Source organism: Phaseolus vulgaris, chromosome 6 (genome assembly GCF_051622355.1).
Source record: "Phaseolus vulgaris cultivar YP4 chromosome 6, ASM5162235v1, whole genome shotgun sequence".
NCBI lineage: Eukaryota > Viridiplantae > Streptophyta > Magnoliopsida > Fabales > Fabaceae > Phaseolus > Phaseolus vulgaris.
Genome location: NC_143503.1, coordinates 12,290,619 through 12,310,400, shown reverse-complemented (window position 1 = coordinate 12,310,400; position 19,782 = coordinate 12,290,619). Strand labels below are relative to the sequence as shown.

Genomic DNA, 19,782 nt, shown 5'->3' with positions numbered 1-19,782 from the left:
TTAGAGATACAAACAATACAAGTGGAAGAGTATCTCCAACTTTTAACTAATTTTACATAATCTTAATAAAAAAAATAGTAATCCTCTAATGATAATATTATTAAAATGTCATTATAATCTATTTTATTTTATTCTTAGATGAATTTATGTTATTAAGGGTGATATTATTTTTTATATATAAATTTGTTATTAAACGTAACATTATTTACATTTTATGGTGATTTTTTTTTTTATTTTTAGATAAATTTATGTTATTAAGCGTGATTTTATTTATATTTTATAGTGATTTATTTTATTTTCTTGTTAGATAACGTTAGGTTATTTTTAAGTGTAATATTATTTACATTTTATGGTAATTTATTTTATTTTTTATTAGATAAATTTATGTTATTATGCATAATATTAAATATAAATACATATGTGAAAAGCAAAATCTTTCAAGAAGAACTGTGCAGAGGAGAGTGAGTAGGAATGGTGGAATGAGTTGATGCTTTGGCTTTGGAAGTGTTTCCTATTTTCCATGTTTGCAATCACTCACATCGTCAATATTCTTCAGTTGTTCTCTTCAAATCGCTGCGAAAGCTCTTCCAACTTTAGTAATAAGATATACAAGTACTGAACTTTGTTCTTATTACTAAAGTTGAGTACTTGTATTTTTTCTTCTTCTTTTCATATAAATGTGTTGTTTTGATTTTTTAAACTCTCAACTACATCACCATCAAGGGTTTCAAAATGTGCTTGTATTCCAAACTTCATTTATCAGATATTTTAGGGTAGAAATACATATCAACACAATAAATAGTATATTGGATAAAATATGATAGTTTTATCAAACATGAAATTAGTTCTCCACTCTTTGAAAATATACAATTTCAAGTTTAATCAATTTAGTTCTTTATACAATTTCAAGTTTAATAATTTAGTTCTTTAATTGTGTTAAATTTTATTTTAAAAATATTATATCTATTAATTATTAAAAGTGATATTCGTTTAACTTATGCTGATTTATTAAAGTAATATACATGATTATGTTAACTAATAACTGTCTTTAATTTATATCAATCTAGATATCATCTCCTTTGTATCCGTATTTGCAGTTCCATCACTAAAATATTTGATTTGTTGATCAAGATGTTTAGTACTCAGATCACACTAGGGAAATTTATAGAAACAGTTATCAAAATATATATTGAAATGTTAGAACTGAATGTGCTACTACTTCTGCATTTAGCTTTATGATTTCTTACTCCTCAAAATCATCTTTTTTTTTAAATGTCAAATGAATAGAACAATGTTTGGCATTTTACCAAGAAGATCAATCAAAAGATAATCTCCTTTGTCTTAGTATTTACAGTTCCACAAACTTTTCTACAAGACCCTTTGCTCATGCTCTTTCTGGACAAATCTGCCATAACTATGTCAAATATTGAATCATGGTTTTATACCCATAAATAGTTATCAAAAGTAGCAAAAAGCCATTTCATTTTAGGAATGCATCGAGTGTAACTACATAGATACTCACACAAAAAATAAAACCTTACGAGATCTAAATCTAATGCATTCATAATTCTGGTGAATGTATTGAAAATGTTTAAATATATGAAGACAAAATCTTATCATTGTTGGTTTTTTCTGAATTTAGTAACTACAATATATATGTTCTTAAAGATAGTATACGATTTCATCTTTCACCTAAAAGTGTAAATGAAAACGGATAAAAGCTTAGAACAATTTTTTCAAAGACAAAAATAAGTAAGACTATCTTAGATTGCTTCATATGGTAGATTAGAAAAACAACTTTGGTTCATATTACCATCACACAATTTGCTTATTTGTGGTGATAGTATAAACCAAAACGATTTCTTAGTCCAATCTACCGTATGAAGCAACCTAAAATATGTCAGGTTTGGGCTCACTTCCTATGTGGAGGCCCAGCCCACAGTGAAATTAGGTTAAGTCCCTTTTGCTTTTCATTCTTTCAATGGATGAGTGAGTGCAGTCAAGGTGCAAGAGAGAGAGCAGAGAGAGCCATCCAGAAACTCTTGGAGAGAGCCAACAGTGTGCCATCCATAGAGAGTGATATAGAGAGTGAAATAGAGAGTGATAGTGAAGCAGAGAAAAGGAGAAAGTTTCGTCAGAAACTTCCGACCATGATTTGTTCACCGTTGGATCTAGCTGAAACTTTGTCAGCAGGTTCATACTGTGTGTAACTTCAATCTGACCGTTCGGATCTTGCAGAAGGTGTTTGAGCAGAGAGAAATTCATCTCACACTGCAGCAGCATTTTTCAGCGTTTCTTTTGAGAACGGTAATTTTTAGATTGCTGCTTCGCTTTCGTCCACCGTTGGATCGGGCTAAAATTTTGTCAGCAGGTTCATACCTCCTGATTCTTTAGTTTGACCGTTCGGATTGTGCAAAAGTCACTGGAACAGTGACATACACGCCGTGTACGGTAACTGCAGTTTGTGAATTTTTCAGGTTCCTTGTTCTCTGTTTTCATCTATGTTGTATTGGTATTTGGCTGGTCATTGAGCACAATTTGTGCTGTGATTTGAGTCTCTTGTAACCATATTTTTTATCATAGTGGAACCTTGATTGACTGGCTTGTGCCCGTGGTTTTTACTTCTCACATTGAGAAGGTTTTCCACGTTAAAATTCTTGTGTCTTCTTGAAGTGTGTTTTGTGTTGCTGCCATTATTTGCTATTGCTCCTCACAGATTCTTGCAAGTTGGGGAAATTGTTATCCGCTGTGTATTGCTTTTGTTGAGATATTATTGTTATTGTATTAAATTTCCCATCAGAGTGGTATCAGAGCTCCTTGGTTGGGGCTATTTGACTGCTTGAATGATGGAGGCAAATACAAATAAGATGGTCTGTTTGAACGGCACTAACTATCACTTATGGAAGGGAAAAAGGAAGGATATGCTATTTGTGAAGAAATTGCATCTTCCTGTGTTTGCTACTGAAAAGCCAAAAGACAAGACTGATGAGGATTGGAAGTTTGAGCATCAGCAGGTTTGCGGTTTTATTCGTCAGTATGTTGAAGACAATGTTTATAATCACATTGCTAATGAGGAAGATGCAAAATCCTTGTGGAAGAAGATTGAGACTTTGTATGCCTCTAGTACAGGGAACAATAAATTATACTTGTTGAATTCCTTGATGAATTTGAGGTACAAGGAGAGCACTTCTATTTCAGATCACTTAAATGATTTTCAGGGACTCCGAGATCAATTGGCAGGAATGGGCATCAAGTTTGATGACGAAGTTTTGGGATTATGGCTGCTGAATACTCTACCAGACTCTTGGGAAACATTTCGGGTTTCAATTACAAACTCATCCCCGGATGGTGTTGTCTCCTTGGAAAGTGTCAAGGGTAGTGTTCTTAATGAGGAGATGAGAAGGAAGGCACATGGTACTTCATCTCATTCCGAAGTACTTGTCACTGAAAATAGGGGGAGAAGCCAGAGAAAGGAACTGAAAGGGAGTAGACAGAACAGCAGAAGTAAATCCAAGTCCATATACAAGAATGTGGAGTGTCATTATTGTCACAAAACAGGGCACATTCAGAGAAACTGTTTTATATGGAAAAGGGAGAATAAGGATAAGAAAGGGAAGCAGAAGGAGAAACATCATGACAATGATGATCGTGTTACTACTGCTATTTCTGATGATGATCTTATTATTCTCCGTGACCATGATTCAGTTAATCTTATATCAAATGAGAGCATGTGGATAATTGACAGTGGTGCTACATTGCATGTTACACCACGAAAGGAGTTCTTCACATCTTACACTTCTGGTGATTTTGGAGTGTTGAAGATGGGTAATGATGGTGTGTCTAAGGTAATTGGTATTGGTGATGTTTGCTTGCAAACCAATATGGGAATGCAGTTGTTGCTTAGAGGAGTCAAACATACTCCAGATGTTCGCTTTAATTTGCTTTCTGTGCAGATGCTTGATGATAGTGGTTTTGAAAATCACTTTGGTTCAGGAAAGTGGAAACTCTCCAGAGGTAATCTCATCGTGGCCAAAGGGGAGAGAATCAGTAAACTGTATTGGACAAAAGCATTGGTTGCTAAAGACAGTGTGAACACCATGGATATGGACGCTTCTTTGTGGCACCGAAGGCTTAGTCATATCAGTGAGAAGGGGCTGAATTGTTTAGCTAAAAAGGATGTGCTTCCGGGATTGAAGAGTGCAGAGTTGGAGAAATGTTCTCATTGCATGGCTGGTAAGCAAACCAGAGTATCCTTCAAGAAACATCCTCCCACAAAGAAGTCAGAGTTGCTTGAACTGGTGCATTCTGATGTTTGTGGCCCATTGAAGGTAAAGTCATTTACTGGTGCACTTTATTTTGTTACCTTTATTGATGATTGTTCCAGGAAGCTTTGGGTTTATGCTTTGAAGACAAAGGACCAAGTTCTAGAGAAATTCAAAGAATTTCATGTTTTGGTCAAGAGATAGTCAGGCAAGAAGCTTAAATGCATTCGTACTGACAATGGTGGTGAGTATTGTGGACCATTTGATGCTTATTGCAAGCAACACGGTATCAGACATGAAAAGACTCCTCCTAAAACTCCTCAGTTGAATGGCTTAGCAGAAAGGATGAACAAGACACTGATAGAAAGAGTCAGGTGTATGCTTTCTGAAGCAAAGTTGCCTAAGCACTTTTGGGGTGAGGCATTGTACACTGCAGTGCATGTTATTAATTTGAGTTTTGAAGTTGCTTTGAATGCTGAGGTGCCAGACAAGGTTTGGTTTGGCAAGAATGTCAAGTATGATCATTTGCGAGTCTTCGGTTGTAAAGCATATGTGCATGTTCCTAAGGATGAGAGATCCAAGTTGGACGCGAAGACAAGGCAGTGCATCTTCATTGGTTATGGTCAGGATGAATTTGGCTACAAGTTCTTTGATCCTGTTGAGAAGAAGGCAGTGAGAAGCCGTGATGTGAAGTTCATGGAAGATCAAACCATTGAAGATATTGATAAGACAGAGAAGACGACATCTGAGACAGAGAATAGATTGTCTAATGTCGATCCAGTTCAGAGTGATGAACAACATGATGATGTTGATGATCAACAACTTGGAGATGCTTTTGATGTTCCTATTGATGACGCTGAAGAGGAACATGGGATGTCACAAGACGAGGATCTTGGTGATGCTCTTGAACCACCTCAAGTTCAAATTCGGAGGTCTAATAGGCAGAGGGAACCATCTACTAGGTATCCTTCTGATGACTATGTTACCTTGACGGATGAAGGAGAACCGAAGTGCTATCTTGAAGCCATGGAGAGTGAAGAAAAGAAAAAGTGGCTGGATGCAATGCAAGATGAAATGAAGTCCTTGCATGATAATCACACTTTTGACTTGGTGAAATTGCCAAAAGACAAGAAGGCTCTGGAAAACAGGTGGATTTACAGGGTAAAGCAAGAAAGCAATTCCACATCTCCAAGGTATAAAGCCAGATTGGTGGTGAAAGGCTTTAGACAGAGAAAAGGCATTGATTTCAATGAGATTTTTTCTCCTGTGGTGAAGATGTCATCCATTAGAATTGTGCTGAGTTTGGCTGCTACTCTTGATTTAGAGGTAGAGCAAATGGACGTTAAAACTGCTTTCCTTCATGGTAATTTGGAGGAAGAGATTTACATGAAGCAACCTGATGGTTTTCTTGTTGAAGGCAAGGAAAATCATGTGTGTAGGCTGAGAAAAAGTCTATATGGCTTGAAGCAAGCTCCTCGTCAATGGTACAAGAAGTTTGAGTCTGTTATGTGTGAGCAAGGCTACAAGAAGACTACTTCTGATCATTGTGTGTTTGTTAAAAAAATTGCTAATGATGATTTCATTATCCTGTTGTTGTATGTTGATGACATTCTTATTGTTGGGAAAGATATTTCCATGATCAACAGGTTGAAGAAACAATTGAGTGAGTCATTTGCTATGAAAGACATGGGAGCTGCTAAGCAAATTCTTGGTATAAGAATCATGCGTGATAGGCAAGAGAAGAAGCTTTGGTTGTCACAGGAGAACTATGTTAAAAGAGTGCTACAGAGGTTCCAGATGGAAAATGCTAAGGTGGTAAGCACTCCTCTTGCTACCCATTTTAAATTGAGTACAAAACAAAGTCCTTCTGATGAATATGAAAAGTCAGATATGCAACGGGTTCCTTATGCATCTGTTGTGGGTAGCTTGATGTATGCAATGGTGTGTACAAGACCAGATATTGCACATGCTGTTGGTACAGTCAGTAGATTTATGTCTAATCCAGGTAGAGAGCATTGGAATGCTGTGAAATGGATTTTAAGGTATCTTCGTGGTACGACTTGTTTGAGGCTTTGTTTTGGAGGTGATAAGCCTACCCTTGTAGGTTACACTGATTCTGATATGGGTGGAGACATAGACTCTAGAAGGTCTACCTCAGGCTACGTGATTAAATTTGCAGGTGGAGTTGTGGCATGGCAATCCAGATTACAGAAGTGTGTTGCATTGTCCACTACTGAGGCAGAGTTCATTGTCATTACAGAAGCATGCAAGGAGTTGTTGTGGGTGAAGGAACTCCTGCAAGATCTTAGTTTTGTTCAAGACAAGTACTTGCTATTTTGTGATAGTCAGAGTGCAATTTATCTTGGTAAGAATTCAACTTTCCATTCTAGGTCCAAGCATATTGATGTGAGGTATCATTGGATACGCGATGCTTTGGAAGCTGGGTTACTAGAGTTGGCAAAAGTTCATACAGATGATAATTGTGCTGATATGATGACAAAGTCACTACCGAGGAGCAAGTCTGAAACTTGTTGCAAGATTGCCGGTTTGGCAATCATCTCCACATAGTTGTGAGGGGGAGATTTGTTGGGTTTGGGCTCACTTCCTATGTGGAGGCCCAACCCACAGTGAAATTAGGTTAGGTCCCTTTTGCTTTTCATTCTTTCAATGGATGAGTGAGTGCAGTCAAGGTGCAAGAGAGAGAGCAGAGAGAGCCATCCAGAAACTCTTGGAGAGAGCCAACAGTGTGCCATCCATAGAGAGTGATATAGAGAGTGAAATAGAGGGTGATAGTGAAGCAGAGAAAAGGAGAAAGTTTCGTCAGAAACTTCCGACCACGATTTGTTCACCGTTGGATCTAGCTGAAACTTTGTCAGCAGGTTCATACTGTGTGTAACTTCAATCTGACCGTTCGGATCTTGCAGAAGGTGTTTGAGCAGAGAGAAATTCATCTCACACTGCAGCAGCATTTTTCAGCGTTTCTTTTGAGAACGGTAATTTTCAGATTGCTGCTTCGGTTTCGTCCACCGTTGGATCGGGCTGAAATTTTGTCAGCAGGTTCATACCTCCTGGTTCTTTAGTTTGACCGTTAGGATTGTGCAAAAGTCACTGGAACAGTGACATACACGCCGTGTACGGTAACTGCAGTTTGTGAATTTTTCAGGTTCCTTGTTCTCTGTTTTCATCTATGTTGTATTGGTATTTGGCTGGTCATTGAGCACAATTTGTGCTGTGATTTGAGTCTCTTGTAACCATATTTTTTTATCATAGTGGAACCTTGATTGAATGGCTTGTGCCCGTGGTTTTTACTTCTCACATTGAGAAGGTTTTCCACGTTAAAATTCTTGTGTCTTCTTGAAGTGTGTTTTGTGTTGCTGCCATTATTTGCTATTGCTCCTCACAGATTCTTGCAAGTTGGGGAAATTGTTATCCGCTGCGTATTGCTTTTGTTGAGATATTATTGTTATTGTATTAAATTTCTCATCAAAATAGTCTACTTATTTTTTACTTTGAAAAAATTGTTCTAGCAAAGCTAAAATGATACTTTTTGCTTTATAATTTCGTATTACAATTTCCTCCTTTTTTTATTAATTTTTAACTATTTTCATTTTCATTTCCATTATTAGGTCATATATGAGATGTATACTGTCTTTTTGGAACATATATCATTTACTTACTGAATTCAAGAAAAACCAACAAATGGTAGGAATTTGTCTTTATATATTTAACTTTTTTCAAGTGAGACTTTTCTCTCCTCTCAATAATTATTCAAGTTTCAAACGTAATCCCTTTCTACAAGGTTCGTCTAGGTTAATTCCGTCTTTCACGTGTTTTCAACATTCCTTATTTAACTAATTCAAATCTCTTACACTTTTTAAAAAAAGACTTTGTTAATTAGTTACCTAACACATCTAAAGCAAACAAGCACCAAATCAAAAAGGAAAAAATGTAGTCAAAAGGCACAATAATTATGTTAGCTGAAAATGTCCTTACATAAACGTGAATGCTTTTTCTTTTCTTTTGCATTTATTTAACGTATAAAATATTTTTGTGTGGCCACTTATGCAGTTTGAAATGTCTTTCCTTTTTCATATTTCTCAAATTCTTCTAAAAACCGCTTATGGTGAACAATAAATATATTATTTAAAAATAAATTATAATTTAATAAAATACTAATATAATGTCATTTAAAAAATGAAGTATAAACAAAAATATTAATATTACATATGCATCTATGTTATATGCTCTTTTATGGTCCAAAAATTCTTTACAGATGCGATGACGTTGGGATGTTTGAGATGGTGAAAACAATGGAAGAGCTTCCGCAGCTACTTTAAGAGAACAACTGAAGAATATTGACGATGTGAGTGATCGCAAACATGGAAAATAGGAAACACTTCCAAAGCCAAAGCATCAACTCATTCCACCATTCCTATTCACTATCCTCTGCACAGTTCTTCTTGAAAGATTTTGCTTTTCACATATGTATTTATATATAATATTATGCATAATAACATAAATTTATCTAATAAAAAATAAAATAAATTACTATAAAATGTAAATAATATTACACTTAAAAATAACCTAACGTTATCTAACAAGAAAATAAAATAAATCACTATAAAATATAAATAAAATCACGCTTAATAACATAAATTTATCTAAGAACAAAATAAAATAGATCATAATAACATTTTAATAATATTATGCTTAGAGGATTACTATATTTTTATTAAGATTATGTAAAATTAGTTAAAAGTTGGAGATACTCTTCCACTTGTATTGTTTGTATCCCTAAAATTGTGAAATGACAAGATTTGTATTAAAAGAAGTCAACTAATAAAATGTGTCATGTCATGCATGTTTTTCCTTTTCTTTTACTTTTTAATACATTGTTACGCATAAAATGTTTTTGTGAAACATTCAACTCATTTCACCATTCCTCACTCAACACTTCCACTATTCTTCCTTCTTTCTTCTTTTTTCAATGCTTTTTTCCTTTCTAACTCACTACAAAGTCAGCATAAAATGTAAATAATGTTTCGTAATATGTAAATAACTATAACATTTTCATAATATTACGCTTAAAAAGACTACTATTTTTCTTTAACATTTGAAATTATTTTAAAGTTTATAATATGTAATCCAAACTAGATAAAAAAAATAGATAACGGTAAGATATTAATAATATTATTTATTCGTCAAAATTAGATAACTAGATAAAATATTTAAAATACTACTTTTTCATTAAAATTATTATTCTCATTTAAATATTTATTAGGCTTGATTTATATTTCGTAAAAAAAAATTAAAATTTTAAACTAATAAATTTAAGTAGTACAGATTTAAATGTTATTAAATTTATGCTAAAAATATATATTTAAAAATATAAATGTTATGAACTTAAAAAATTAAATTATAAAAGATTAATAAACGGTTTATTTAGTTTGTTTTCACAATTTACGCTTAATCTCTCATCGGTTACTTATTTAATTGGACTCCTCTTTATAATGGTGTTTCTTGTACAAAAATTTGTTCGTGTTTTATTATTATCAATATTTTATTTTATTAATTTATTTTAGTTATTTTTTCATTTTATTGTTATCTTGCACAATTTTGTCTTTTTATTTTTTTGATATTTTTTTATTTTTTAAAATTTTATTATTTAAAATTTAAATGTAACTTCTTTCAAAAACTTCCCACTCCTCTTCTTAAACCTTTTTATCTTTCTCCACTCTTCTAATAATCAATTCTACTATTTAATTAACTAAAACAAATCACTCACAATATCTGTTGCATTCATTTTTCTTATATTATTACACTACAAAAAATCATGTAAAAAGTGACGGTTTTAATATGGCGGTTATTAATAACTGTCACAATTTTTTTGTATAATACGACATATTAGTAACCGCCACAATTATTCTTTAAAATGTGTCATTTTGAAGTGTCAGAATTATCCTTCAAAATAAAAATCACAAATCACACGTTCCGTTCCCTCCCTCGTTATTTCCAATTTTTCTTTTGAAAAACCTCTCTTCCCGCCCTCTCTTTGCTAAGAAATCCTACCACTCTTCCCCTCTCTTTCTCTCTGCAAAAACACATGAAACCTCTCCGTTCAAGAATCTCCTGCATCTCCACGTACTTGAACATAGCCAGATCGAATGCTAGTCTTCCATGGTCATCCGCCACCTCAGGATCCGCACCGAGATCAAGCAGCAACTTCGCCACGTGGGGCCTCACGTACCCCACAGCCATGTGCAACGCCGCGAGACCCTCGTTGCGGTCGCGGTGGTACAGATTCGCGCCTGCTTCCGCAAGCAGCTTCACGCACAATTCAAAGCCTAGTCCCGCTACAAAGAGGAGCACGGTGCGACCGTCGGCATCCACAACATCGACATTGCGGCCGTCGTGGAGTCGACGAGGTTCCTCAATGCGGTTCGGTACCGATTTATCCCTTTATTTAACAATAGTCACTTTCCGATATTCAACATATGGAAAACTGAAATTAGTTGTCTCTCTCTCTCTGATGTATTATAGACTAGATATTTCTTGACAGGGAGTGAAACTATCAATCAGCACTATTTGTGAAGCTCTCTTTTATGGTTTCCATATTTTTGTTTCTCAGAGTTTGAGCGAGATTAGTGTAGTTAAATAGGCTTTAAAACGAACAAAAAGATTTCCCGAGGCGTGAGTAATCACTGTCCGTAAGGACTTATCCGCGGTGTATTGCGCAAGTCCCCCAGGATACAACAAGAACTTCCCAGTAATTTCCGAGGATCAGAACTAGCAAGTTTCTCTTTAAAAGAGTAATACCAAATAGAACCCAGAAATATTATAATATTAAAATAAAGAGGAGAGAGAAAGTGAAAAGTGGAAATTGGGGAAAGGAAGAAGGTGGTGACGAGTGGGTCTGAAGAAGATGAAGAGGTTTGTGAGAGAGATGCAATATCTGAGTGAGGGAAACCCTTGCTTATATAGGGAAAAAAGTAACAGCCCCAAACGGCCACAACCCACGTTCCAGCAGTCATCTGCGGCACTACTCCAGGTCCCGGCTGCACAACCTCCCGAGAAGAACGGATTCTTCGAAGGTCCGAGTCTCACGCTTTGCCCTTGCACAGATCGTGAGTGAAGAGAGAAGGAACGCTTGCTTGAGGGTTTCCGTGAATTGTGCTACAAGGAAACTGAACCCTGGATTTTAGGTTTGTAAATCAAAACTATTTTAGGGTTCATGAAACAAAGCCACTTCTCTGTTTTTCTGTTTCGTAGAATCACACTCTGTTTTTCGTTTTTCAATATACACAGTTTTACAACAATCCCCCACATATTTCAAAAGATAAAGAGAAAAGGAAAAAAAAATTATGGGTTCATCTAAGATGTAATGCATCAGATCTGGTGTAGCAAGCTATATGAACCAGTCTTAGATTGATGAACGTAACACATAGTGAAGTTGGTATAGCAAGCTATATGAACCAAGACACTTAGTATGTGTTAGAGGTTTATCAGTCACAATACACCCCCACATTACTTGTTGTTATTGCTGTGTTGCGCTACTAGGCCATGCGCGTGCCCGGTATTCATGAGTGCTATAGAGATCTTGCCAAGATCTCATGCAAGCGGCCTCACTTGACACTCATATAGGTGATTTCATCAAGTGTATGCTGCAAATCATACACCACCCATAAGGGATATGAAAATCATTAAAACTTTGTAAATCATTAAAACTCTTTTACCTCTGAATTTTAACCACAAAGTTTATCCTCTCGATAATGCAGTAACTAGCACTTTCACACACATCATAGGAATGGACAAAATTGATTTTAAATCAATATCAGTGCTAGCAGAACTAACAAGTGACTTGTTTTTACCCATATGAACCTTATTCATGGGATCTCCAATCACAAAGGTTGGGTTTCCATCACTTGTTTGTTTGCAAGTGGCTTAAGTCCCATTCCCCTCGATGTTTCTAAAATCATTTTTCTCCCTACGGGTTTTGTCAGAGGATCTGCCAAATTCCGTTCTGACTTGACATAGTCAATAGAAATCGTTCCACTCTTTAACAGTTGTTTCACCAAATTATGTCTCAATTGTATATGTCTATTCTTTCCATTGTAGCTTTTATTTTTAGCTATAGCTATTGCCGATTGGCAATCACAGATGGGGTTGGTTTCATTCCTAAAGGAATGTTTGCTAAGAAGTTTTTCAACCACTCAGCTTCACTACCAGCCATTTCTAGAGCAACAAACTCAGATTCCATTGTTGATCTTGCAATAATAGTTTTCCTGGCTGATCTCCATGTAACTGCACCACCCCCAAGTGTAAATACATAACCACTAGTGGATTTTGTCTCATCTGAATCAGAGATCCAGTTAGCATCACTGTACCCTTCTAGCACAACGGGAAATCCACTATATTCAATGGCATAATCCATTGTACCTCTCAAGTATTTCATGAGTCTCGCAAGAACATCCTAATGATCCTGACTAGGACATTGAGTGTATCTACTCAATCTACCCACAGCATAAGCAATATCTGGTCTAGATAAGCTCATTAAATGCAATAAGCTCCCAATTATCTGGGCATACTGAGTTTGAGAAATAAATTCTCCTCTGTTCTTCTTTAATTTAGAGTTATCATCATAAGGGGTACTCACTGACTTAAAGTCATAGTAACCAAACTTCTTTAGAAGTTTCTCAGTATATTTTTCTTGGGATAGTAATATACTATCTCCCTTCCTTATGATTTTAACTCCTAGAATCACACTTGCTTCACCCATGTCTTTCATCTCAAACTTAGATCCAAGAAACAATTTTGTTTGAAAAACTATATCATTGCATGTACCAAAAATTAGCATGTCATCTACATACAAACATATAATGACATATTCACCATTTTCAGATCTAGAATACACACATTTATCAGCATCATTGGTAGAAAAACCTTCACAAAGTAAAACATTATCAAGTTTTTCATGTCATTGTTTTGGTGCTTGTTTCAAACCATACAAAGATTTTAAAAGTTTGCATACCTTTTCCTTTTGACCTAAGACTACACAACCTTCAGGTTGAGTCATATAAATTTCCTCTTCTAATTCACCATTCAGAAAAGCTGTTTTAACATCCATTTGGTGAATTACTAACTTATGGATAGATGCTAAGGCTAGTAATACACGGATAGAGGAAATCCTAGTAACAGGTGCAAAAGTATCAAAGTAATCTATGTTATGTTTTTGAGTAAACCCTTTAGCTACTAATCTTGCCTTATATTTCTCTATGGATCCATCAGGATGGTACTTCTTCTTAAAGATCCACTTACAACCAATGGGTTTTACTCCTTTAGGCAGATCTACTAAGGTCCACGTATTATTTTTCTTAATTGAATCAAACTCAGTTTTGATGGCCTTATCCCAATGTTTAGCATTAGGAGCACTAGTAGCTTCTACAAAACTTATTGGATCATTCTCAACTAGATAAGTATAAAAGTCATCTCCAAAAGATGTTTCCTTTCTTTGTCTTTTACTTCTCCTAACATCCTCACTCAAGGTATCACTAGCACTATCTATAGGTTGTTCAGATGTACCACTACTCTTTAGAGGAAAGATGTGTTCAAAGAACTCAGCGTTTTTCGTCTCTACTATAGTGTTACGTCCAATTATATCACTATTAAGAACTAGAAACCTATAGGCAGCACTATGTTCTGCATATCCTAAGAACATACAATCAGATGTTTTAGAGCCTATTTTCCTTTTCTTAGGATCAGGTAACATTACTTTAGCTAAACACCCCCACACTCTTAGGTATTTCAAATTAGGTTGATAACCTTTCCACAACTCATAGGGTGTTTTACCAGTTTTCCTATGTGGTATCCTATTTTGTAAAAAACACGCAGTAAGCAAAGATTCACCCCATAAATTATCAGGAGCATTAGAACTAATAAGCATGACATTCATCATTTCTTTAAGAGTCATATTTTTCCTTTCAGCTACTCCATTAGACTCAGGTGAATATGGTGGGGTTACTTCATGAATAATACCTTCTTTTACACAATAGTCATTAAATAAAACATATTCACCACCTCTATCTGATCTAATTCTCTTAATTTTCTTATTAAGTTGATTTTCTACTTCTGCTTTATAAGTTAAAAACATGTCAAAAGCTTCATCCTTATGTTTAATTAAATACACTTTGGTGTATCTAGAAAATTCATCTATAAAGGTTACAAAATATTTTTTACCACCTTTAGACATGGTTTGTTTTAAATCAGCAAGGTCGGTATGAATTAAACCAAGAATTTCAGTTTGACGTTCTACAGAGTGACATGTTTTCTTCGTTATTTTAGATTCTACGCATACATCACATTTACTATTTTGTTTGTCATGCATGTTGATTAATCCTAGTCGTTGCAATTTTATAACATACGAAGAATTCACATGTCCTAATCTAGCATGCCATATATCATACGAGTCAACAATATAAGCAGAAGATTTAGATTCATTCATAATTTCAGAAATGTTTAATACAAAAAGGCCTTGATCACAATATCCCTTTCCCACAAAAACATTGTTTTTTGTCATAACAATCTTGTCAGATTCAAATGACACTTTAACCCCAACTTTGCTTAGTAATGCCACAGAGACCAAATTAACTCTAATTGATGGCACATGTAGCACATCATTCAAAGCTAGAGTTTTACCAAATGTGAGCTTCAGAAGAACTTTTCCTTTTCCTAGGACAGGAGTTGTCCTGGAGTCACCGAGATATACTTGTTCTTCTCCATCCCCCACACTTGTGTAGGAGGTAAACACATTTCTGTTTGCACAGATGTGTCTGGTAGCCCCAGAGTCTACCACCCATTTGCTCACATTTGTCACAAGGTTTACTTGTGAAACGACTGCCACAATAGTATCTTCCCCTTCGGCTAGATTTGCCTTAGGAGGATAGTCGTTTTTAGCCCTATGTCTGCACTGAGGTGCATGATGGCCTGGCTTTCCACAGACAAAGCAATTACCTTTTTTCTTGAAAGTGGGGTTAGTTCCACTGGGACGAGAGAATTTGTTATTAGGTTTCTTTTTGTGATCAAATTTTTTCTCGTACCTTTTTGGAGCTGGTTTGTATTCTATCACGTTTGCTTTGGCAGACAAAGCTTTGGCCTTTGCAGCAGCGCACTCCTTCCTGTTTGTGTCTTCGATGATGATGTGGGTGATCAAATCTGATAGAGACATTTGTTTCTGTCTATGCTTCAGTTGTTGTTTGTAATCCGTCCAAGACTGCGGAAGCTTTTCGATCAAGACTTCGGAAACGAATTCATCTGGCAATTTTATGCTTTCAGTTTTTATATCTTCAATCAACTTGTGATATTTGTTTATTTGGATTTTGATGTCTTTGCCTTCGATCATCTCCCAGCGGTAGTAGTTTGCAATTACGAACCTTTGTCTGACGATGTCTTCGGCAGTATATTTGAGGATAAGAGAATCCCAAATATCTTTTGCATTCTTATAAGAAGCATAAACATTGAATAGATCGTTAGATAACACAGAGTAAAGTGTGACGGCATACCTTATTCGCATGGATCCAGTCGTCAACTTGTTTCGCAGCCGTGGTTGAGTCGGGTTTGGCAGTTGTAAGTGCATGAGCAACTCCGTACATGTCCAATAGGGTGGACACGCGTTCTTGCCAACGTCGGAAGTTCTGACCGGTGAAGACTTCAATTTTGGAGACGTCCGGAAATGGTTTCGCAAAAATGGTTTGCGTTGCGGAAACAACATTTGATGTTCCCGTAGCGGTGTTGTCGTTATTGTTTGGATTTTCAGCCATAAGTCCTTACGATTGTAGTTAAATAGGCTTTAAAACGAACAAAAAGATTTCCCGAGGCGTGAGTAATCACTGTCCGTAAGGACTTATCCGCGGTGTATTCCGCAAGTCCCCCAGGATACAACAAGAACTTCCCAGTAATTTCCGAGGATCAGAACTAGCAAGTTTCTCTTTAAAAGAGTAATACCAAATAGAACCCAGAAATATTATAATATTAAAATAAAGAGGAGAGAGAAAGTGAAAAGTGGAAATTGGGGAAAGGAAGAAGATGGTGAACGAGTGGGTCTGAAGAAGATGAAGAGGTGTGTGAGAGAGATGCAATATCTGAATGAGGGAAACCCTTGCTTATATAGGGAAAAAGGTAACAGCCCCAAACGGCCACAACCCACGTTCCAGCAGTCATCAGCCGCACTACTCCAAGTCCCGGCTGCACAACCTCCCGAGAAGAACGGATTCTTCGAAGGTCCGAGTCTCACGCTTTGCCCTTGCACAGATCGTGAGTGAAGAGAGAACGCTTGCTCGAGGGTTTCCGTGAATCGTGCAACAAGGAAACTGAACCCTGGATTTTAGGTTTGTAAATCAAAACTGTTTTAGGGTTCATGAAACAAAGCCACTTCTCTGTTTTTCTGTTTCGCAGAATCGCACTCTGTTTTTCGTTTTGCAATATACACAGTTTTACAACAATTAGTTCTGTCAACAGTGATTCTGTTTTCCTTCTAGTTCTAGATTCCAAATGTGGAGCAGTGATGGAGTTCAGTGGTGACCTTGGAAAGCTGGATTTGTTGAATTCAAGCGTTCCATATTTATCTGTATGTTCAATTTATTTTGTACACAAATTTGATCATAGTAAATAACAGTTTAAAACTAGCTATTATAATAACTTCGAAATACTTGAAAAAGTCTTACATTATTGGTACATCATCTTAAGAATTAGGGGTTTATATTATATACTTCAATGATTTTAGGTATGTTTATATTATAAAAAGTGAAGGACTGGAGATATCACAACCGGAACTTGATACTGAAAAACTAGAGGTACATCATCGAATTACCTCACATGGGGGAAGTTAAATGTGCACAAGTTCTCCTATTTATCCTATTTTCTGTTGTCAAATGTTTTGTTAATTTCCCCAACCTGCAATAGTGAACTTTAATTTATAAATCATATTATTAAATTATAAAGTTTTAAAGTAGATAGTTGTGTCTATACTGAGTATGCTTTTGGTCATTGTTCAAACAGAAGGATTTACAAAAGTGGTGGTAGAGACAAAGGGTGTGATGAAAATAGCAGTGGTCCTCCTTGCACAGGGTAAAAGTTGTGTGGTAACTTGAAATTTAATGAGGATTCCCGTAACATTACTATTGTCTAAGAAAGGTTCACCAATTTTTTCAGGTGGGTTGAAATTATTGCTCCTGTTTTCTCACGAGGTGCTTTGCGTTGCGTATGGTATATGATTTAGGTGCACCATTTTCTCATTTTAATGTTTCTATTGCCGAAGCATTTATAAGCATTTCTTTGCTATGATTACTCCCTTTATTCATCATTTGTAATTTACTTTATTTTGCAGAAAGACTTGATCCATGCATGAGGTATAGATATATAGCTAGGCTATTGTGCTCAGGCATGTTAAGCTCCTTAATTTTGGTTAACTTTGATGAATTTCAGTTCTTCATGTTGAATATTCCAAAAACAATGATTGTTGTAACATGGTTTAAATATACTACATAATTGCTACAAGTGTTTTTGGAGTTGTAAGTGTTGATGTACATTTTCTAAGGAAGTAGGTTTATGTGCTTAGTTAGACTCAGAGAAGTTCTCCCCTTTTGAGCTCCAAATGCAGACCTTCCTATGGTTAATAGTTGGTGCTTTATAGTGTTGTTCTTCCTCATATATGGTGTGGTATAGGTTAATGGCATGGAAAATTGATTTCCAAATATATTATCTTTGAAACTGAGGTTTTGTTTTGTTTCTTTTTATTTGTTTTAGTGATCTAGTCTACCGTGCAGACTAGCCACAAATTCATATCTTATGAAAACCATTGGTAATAAATTAATTCAAATAATATGTTTATGTCCTCGCAATTAGTAATAGTATGTTGTATGAGCATAGGAAAATATCATTAAGTCTTTTTCACTTGAATCTTCCGTCACCTTGCAGGTTCATGATGGGGTACTCTACATCAATGGTGTTGCTTAGTAATCCCATTAACTATGAGATCCTTGTTCGTTGTTACAATCTTTTTTCATTCAACAATTATGAATTGATCACTCATCACATTAATGAACACCATACTGTGGAAAATGGCAATAAGACATTAATGAGTTAATTTATTCAAGGTCAATTCATTAAACTTTGGCAAGACAATTTAAACGAATCAAGTTAATGATAGGCTTCACTTTATTAGTTTACAAACACCTCGATTATGAATATATTACTAAGATAGTTGTTATTTTATTTATTATATTGATTTGAAAACTTATAATTTTATTTATTATTACTAATTAGGTAAATTCCTACATAACCTATAACATCCACTTTTTTAAAATTACCATTCATTTCATTAAAAAATACATAAAAAAAACAAATTCAAAATAGAATTTAAAAAATGATAAAAAATAAATTGTATATTATATATTATAGTTATTTTTAATAAATAGAAATACACATATGGTAGTGAAAAAAATAAAAGATGCAAATGTACAAAAATGATAAAAATAAAAAAATGCAAATACACATATTAATATTTAAAAAATACAAATACACATAAGTTTACGATGAATTAAAATATTACAATATGAATTTATAGTGTATTTTAATAAATATAAATACACATATGATAATGATAAAACTAAAAAATGCAGATATACAGTTTGATATTTAAAAAATACAAGAACACATAAATTAAAGATGAATTAGAATGTTTGAGTATGAATTTTTATAATTTATTTTAATAAATACAAATAAATATATAATAATGATAAAATAAAAAATACAGATACATATATAGAAATAAAAAAGTAGATACATACTAATAATAATAAAAAAAATAATTAAAGATACATATTAATAACAAAAATAAAAAATGCAAATACACAATAATGGTAAAAATAAAAAATTCAATACATAATATTAGTAAAGAAACACGGATACATAATATTAATAAAAAAATATGATACATAATAATAATAATAATAATAATAATAATAATAATAATAATAATAATAAAATGTGCATGCGCCTTACGCGCATGAGTGTCTGTATTCCCATTCCCCCGCTAGTAATAATAAAAAAGATTTCTAGTCACTTTTAATTATTATTAATTCATTTAATTTAATCAAAATTTAACAACAAATTATACATAACATTTATAGTATCAAGATTGATTAATGGTGACGCAATTTGACATCTATAGGTTGTTATTAGAACATGTAAAAGTTGAATAAAGTGATAGTTTACTTATTCATTATAGAGATTAACATGTTTTGTTTTGAAATTGCATATTGTGTAGATTGTATTGTTTTTGTTAAATTGTTGAATTGATATGTATGCTACATTTTTTATTACATGATTAATAATGGTTCTGATTTTTGTAGTAAGATTACGAAACATGTTAGAATAGATAAAATTGGAGAATTTTGATTGGTGGATTGTTGTTTTAATTATGCAAAAGTTCTATTTTATGTAATTTTTTAGCTTAAATGAAAAAGAG

At 34.4% G+C, this 19,782-nt stretch overlaps 1 protein-coding gene and 1 long non-coding RNA gene across 4 annotated transcripts; one reads left to right on the top strand and one right to left on the bottom strand.

Moving 5' to 3' along the window:
* Window positions 1-12,732: 12,732 nt before the first annotated feature.
* Window positions 12,733-16,075, bottom strand: LOC150026665 (uncharacterized). The gene is made up of 4 exons (XM_090303831.1): window positions 15,818-16,075; window positions 14,955-15,753; window positions 13,403-14,294; window positions 12,733-12,799 (listed from the first exon to the last, which is right to left on the bottom strand). The coding sequence occupies exons 1-4, from the start codon at window positions 16,073-16,075 to the stop codon at window positions 12,733-12,735; spliced, it is 2,016 nt and encodes a 671-aa protein (XP_090159957.1).
* Window positions 16,076-16,318: 243 nt separating this feature from the next.
* Window positions 16,319-18,381, top strand: LOC137831024 (uncharacterized). 3 transcript variants are annotated; one of them, XR_016521625.1, is made up of 6 exons: window positions 16,319-16,642; window positions 16,793-16,881; window positions 17,038-17,107; window positions 17,313-17,381; window positions 17,466-17,519; window positions 17,641-17,925. It is a non-coding gene; the product is annotated as an uncharacterized LOC137831024 (long non-coding RNA). The 3 variants fall into 3 exon arrangements; XR_011084316.2 differs by having other exon boundaries at window positions 16,327-16,642; window positions 17,466-17,532; window positions 17,641-18,381; XR_016521624.1 differs by lacking the exon at window positions 17,038-17,107 and having other exon boundaries at window positions 16,369-16,642; window positions 17,466-17,532; window positions 17,641-18,381.
* The last annotated feature ends 1,401 nt before the right edge of the window (window positions 18,382-19,782 follow it).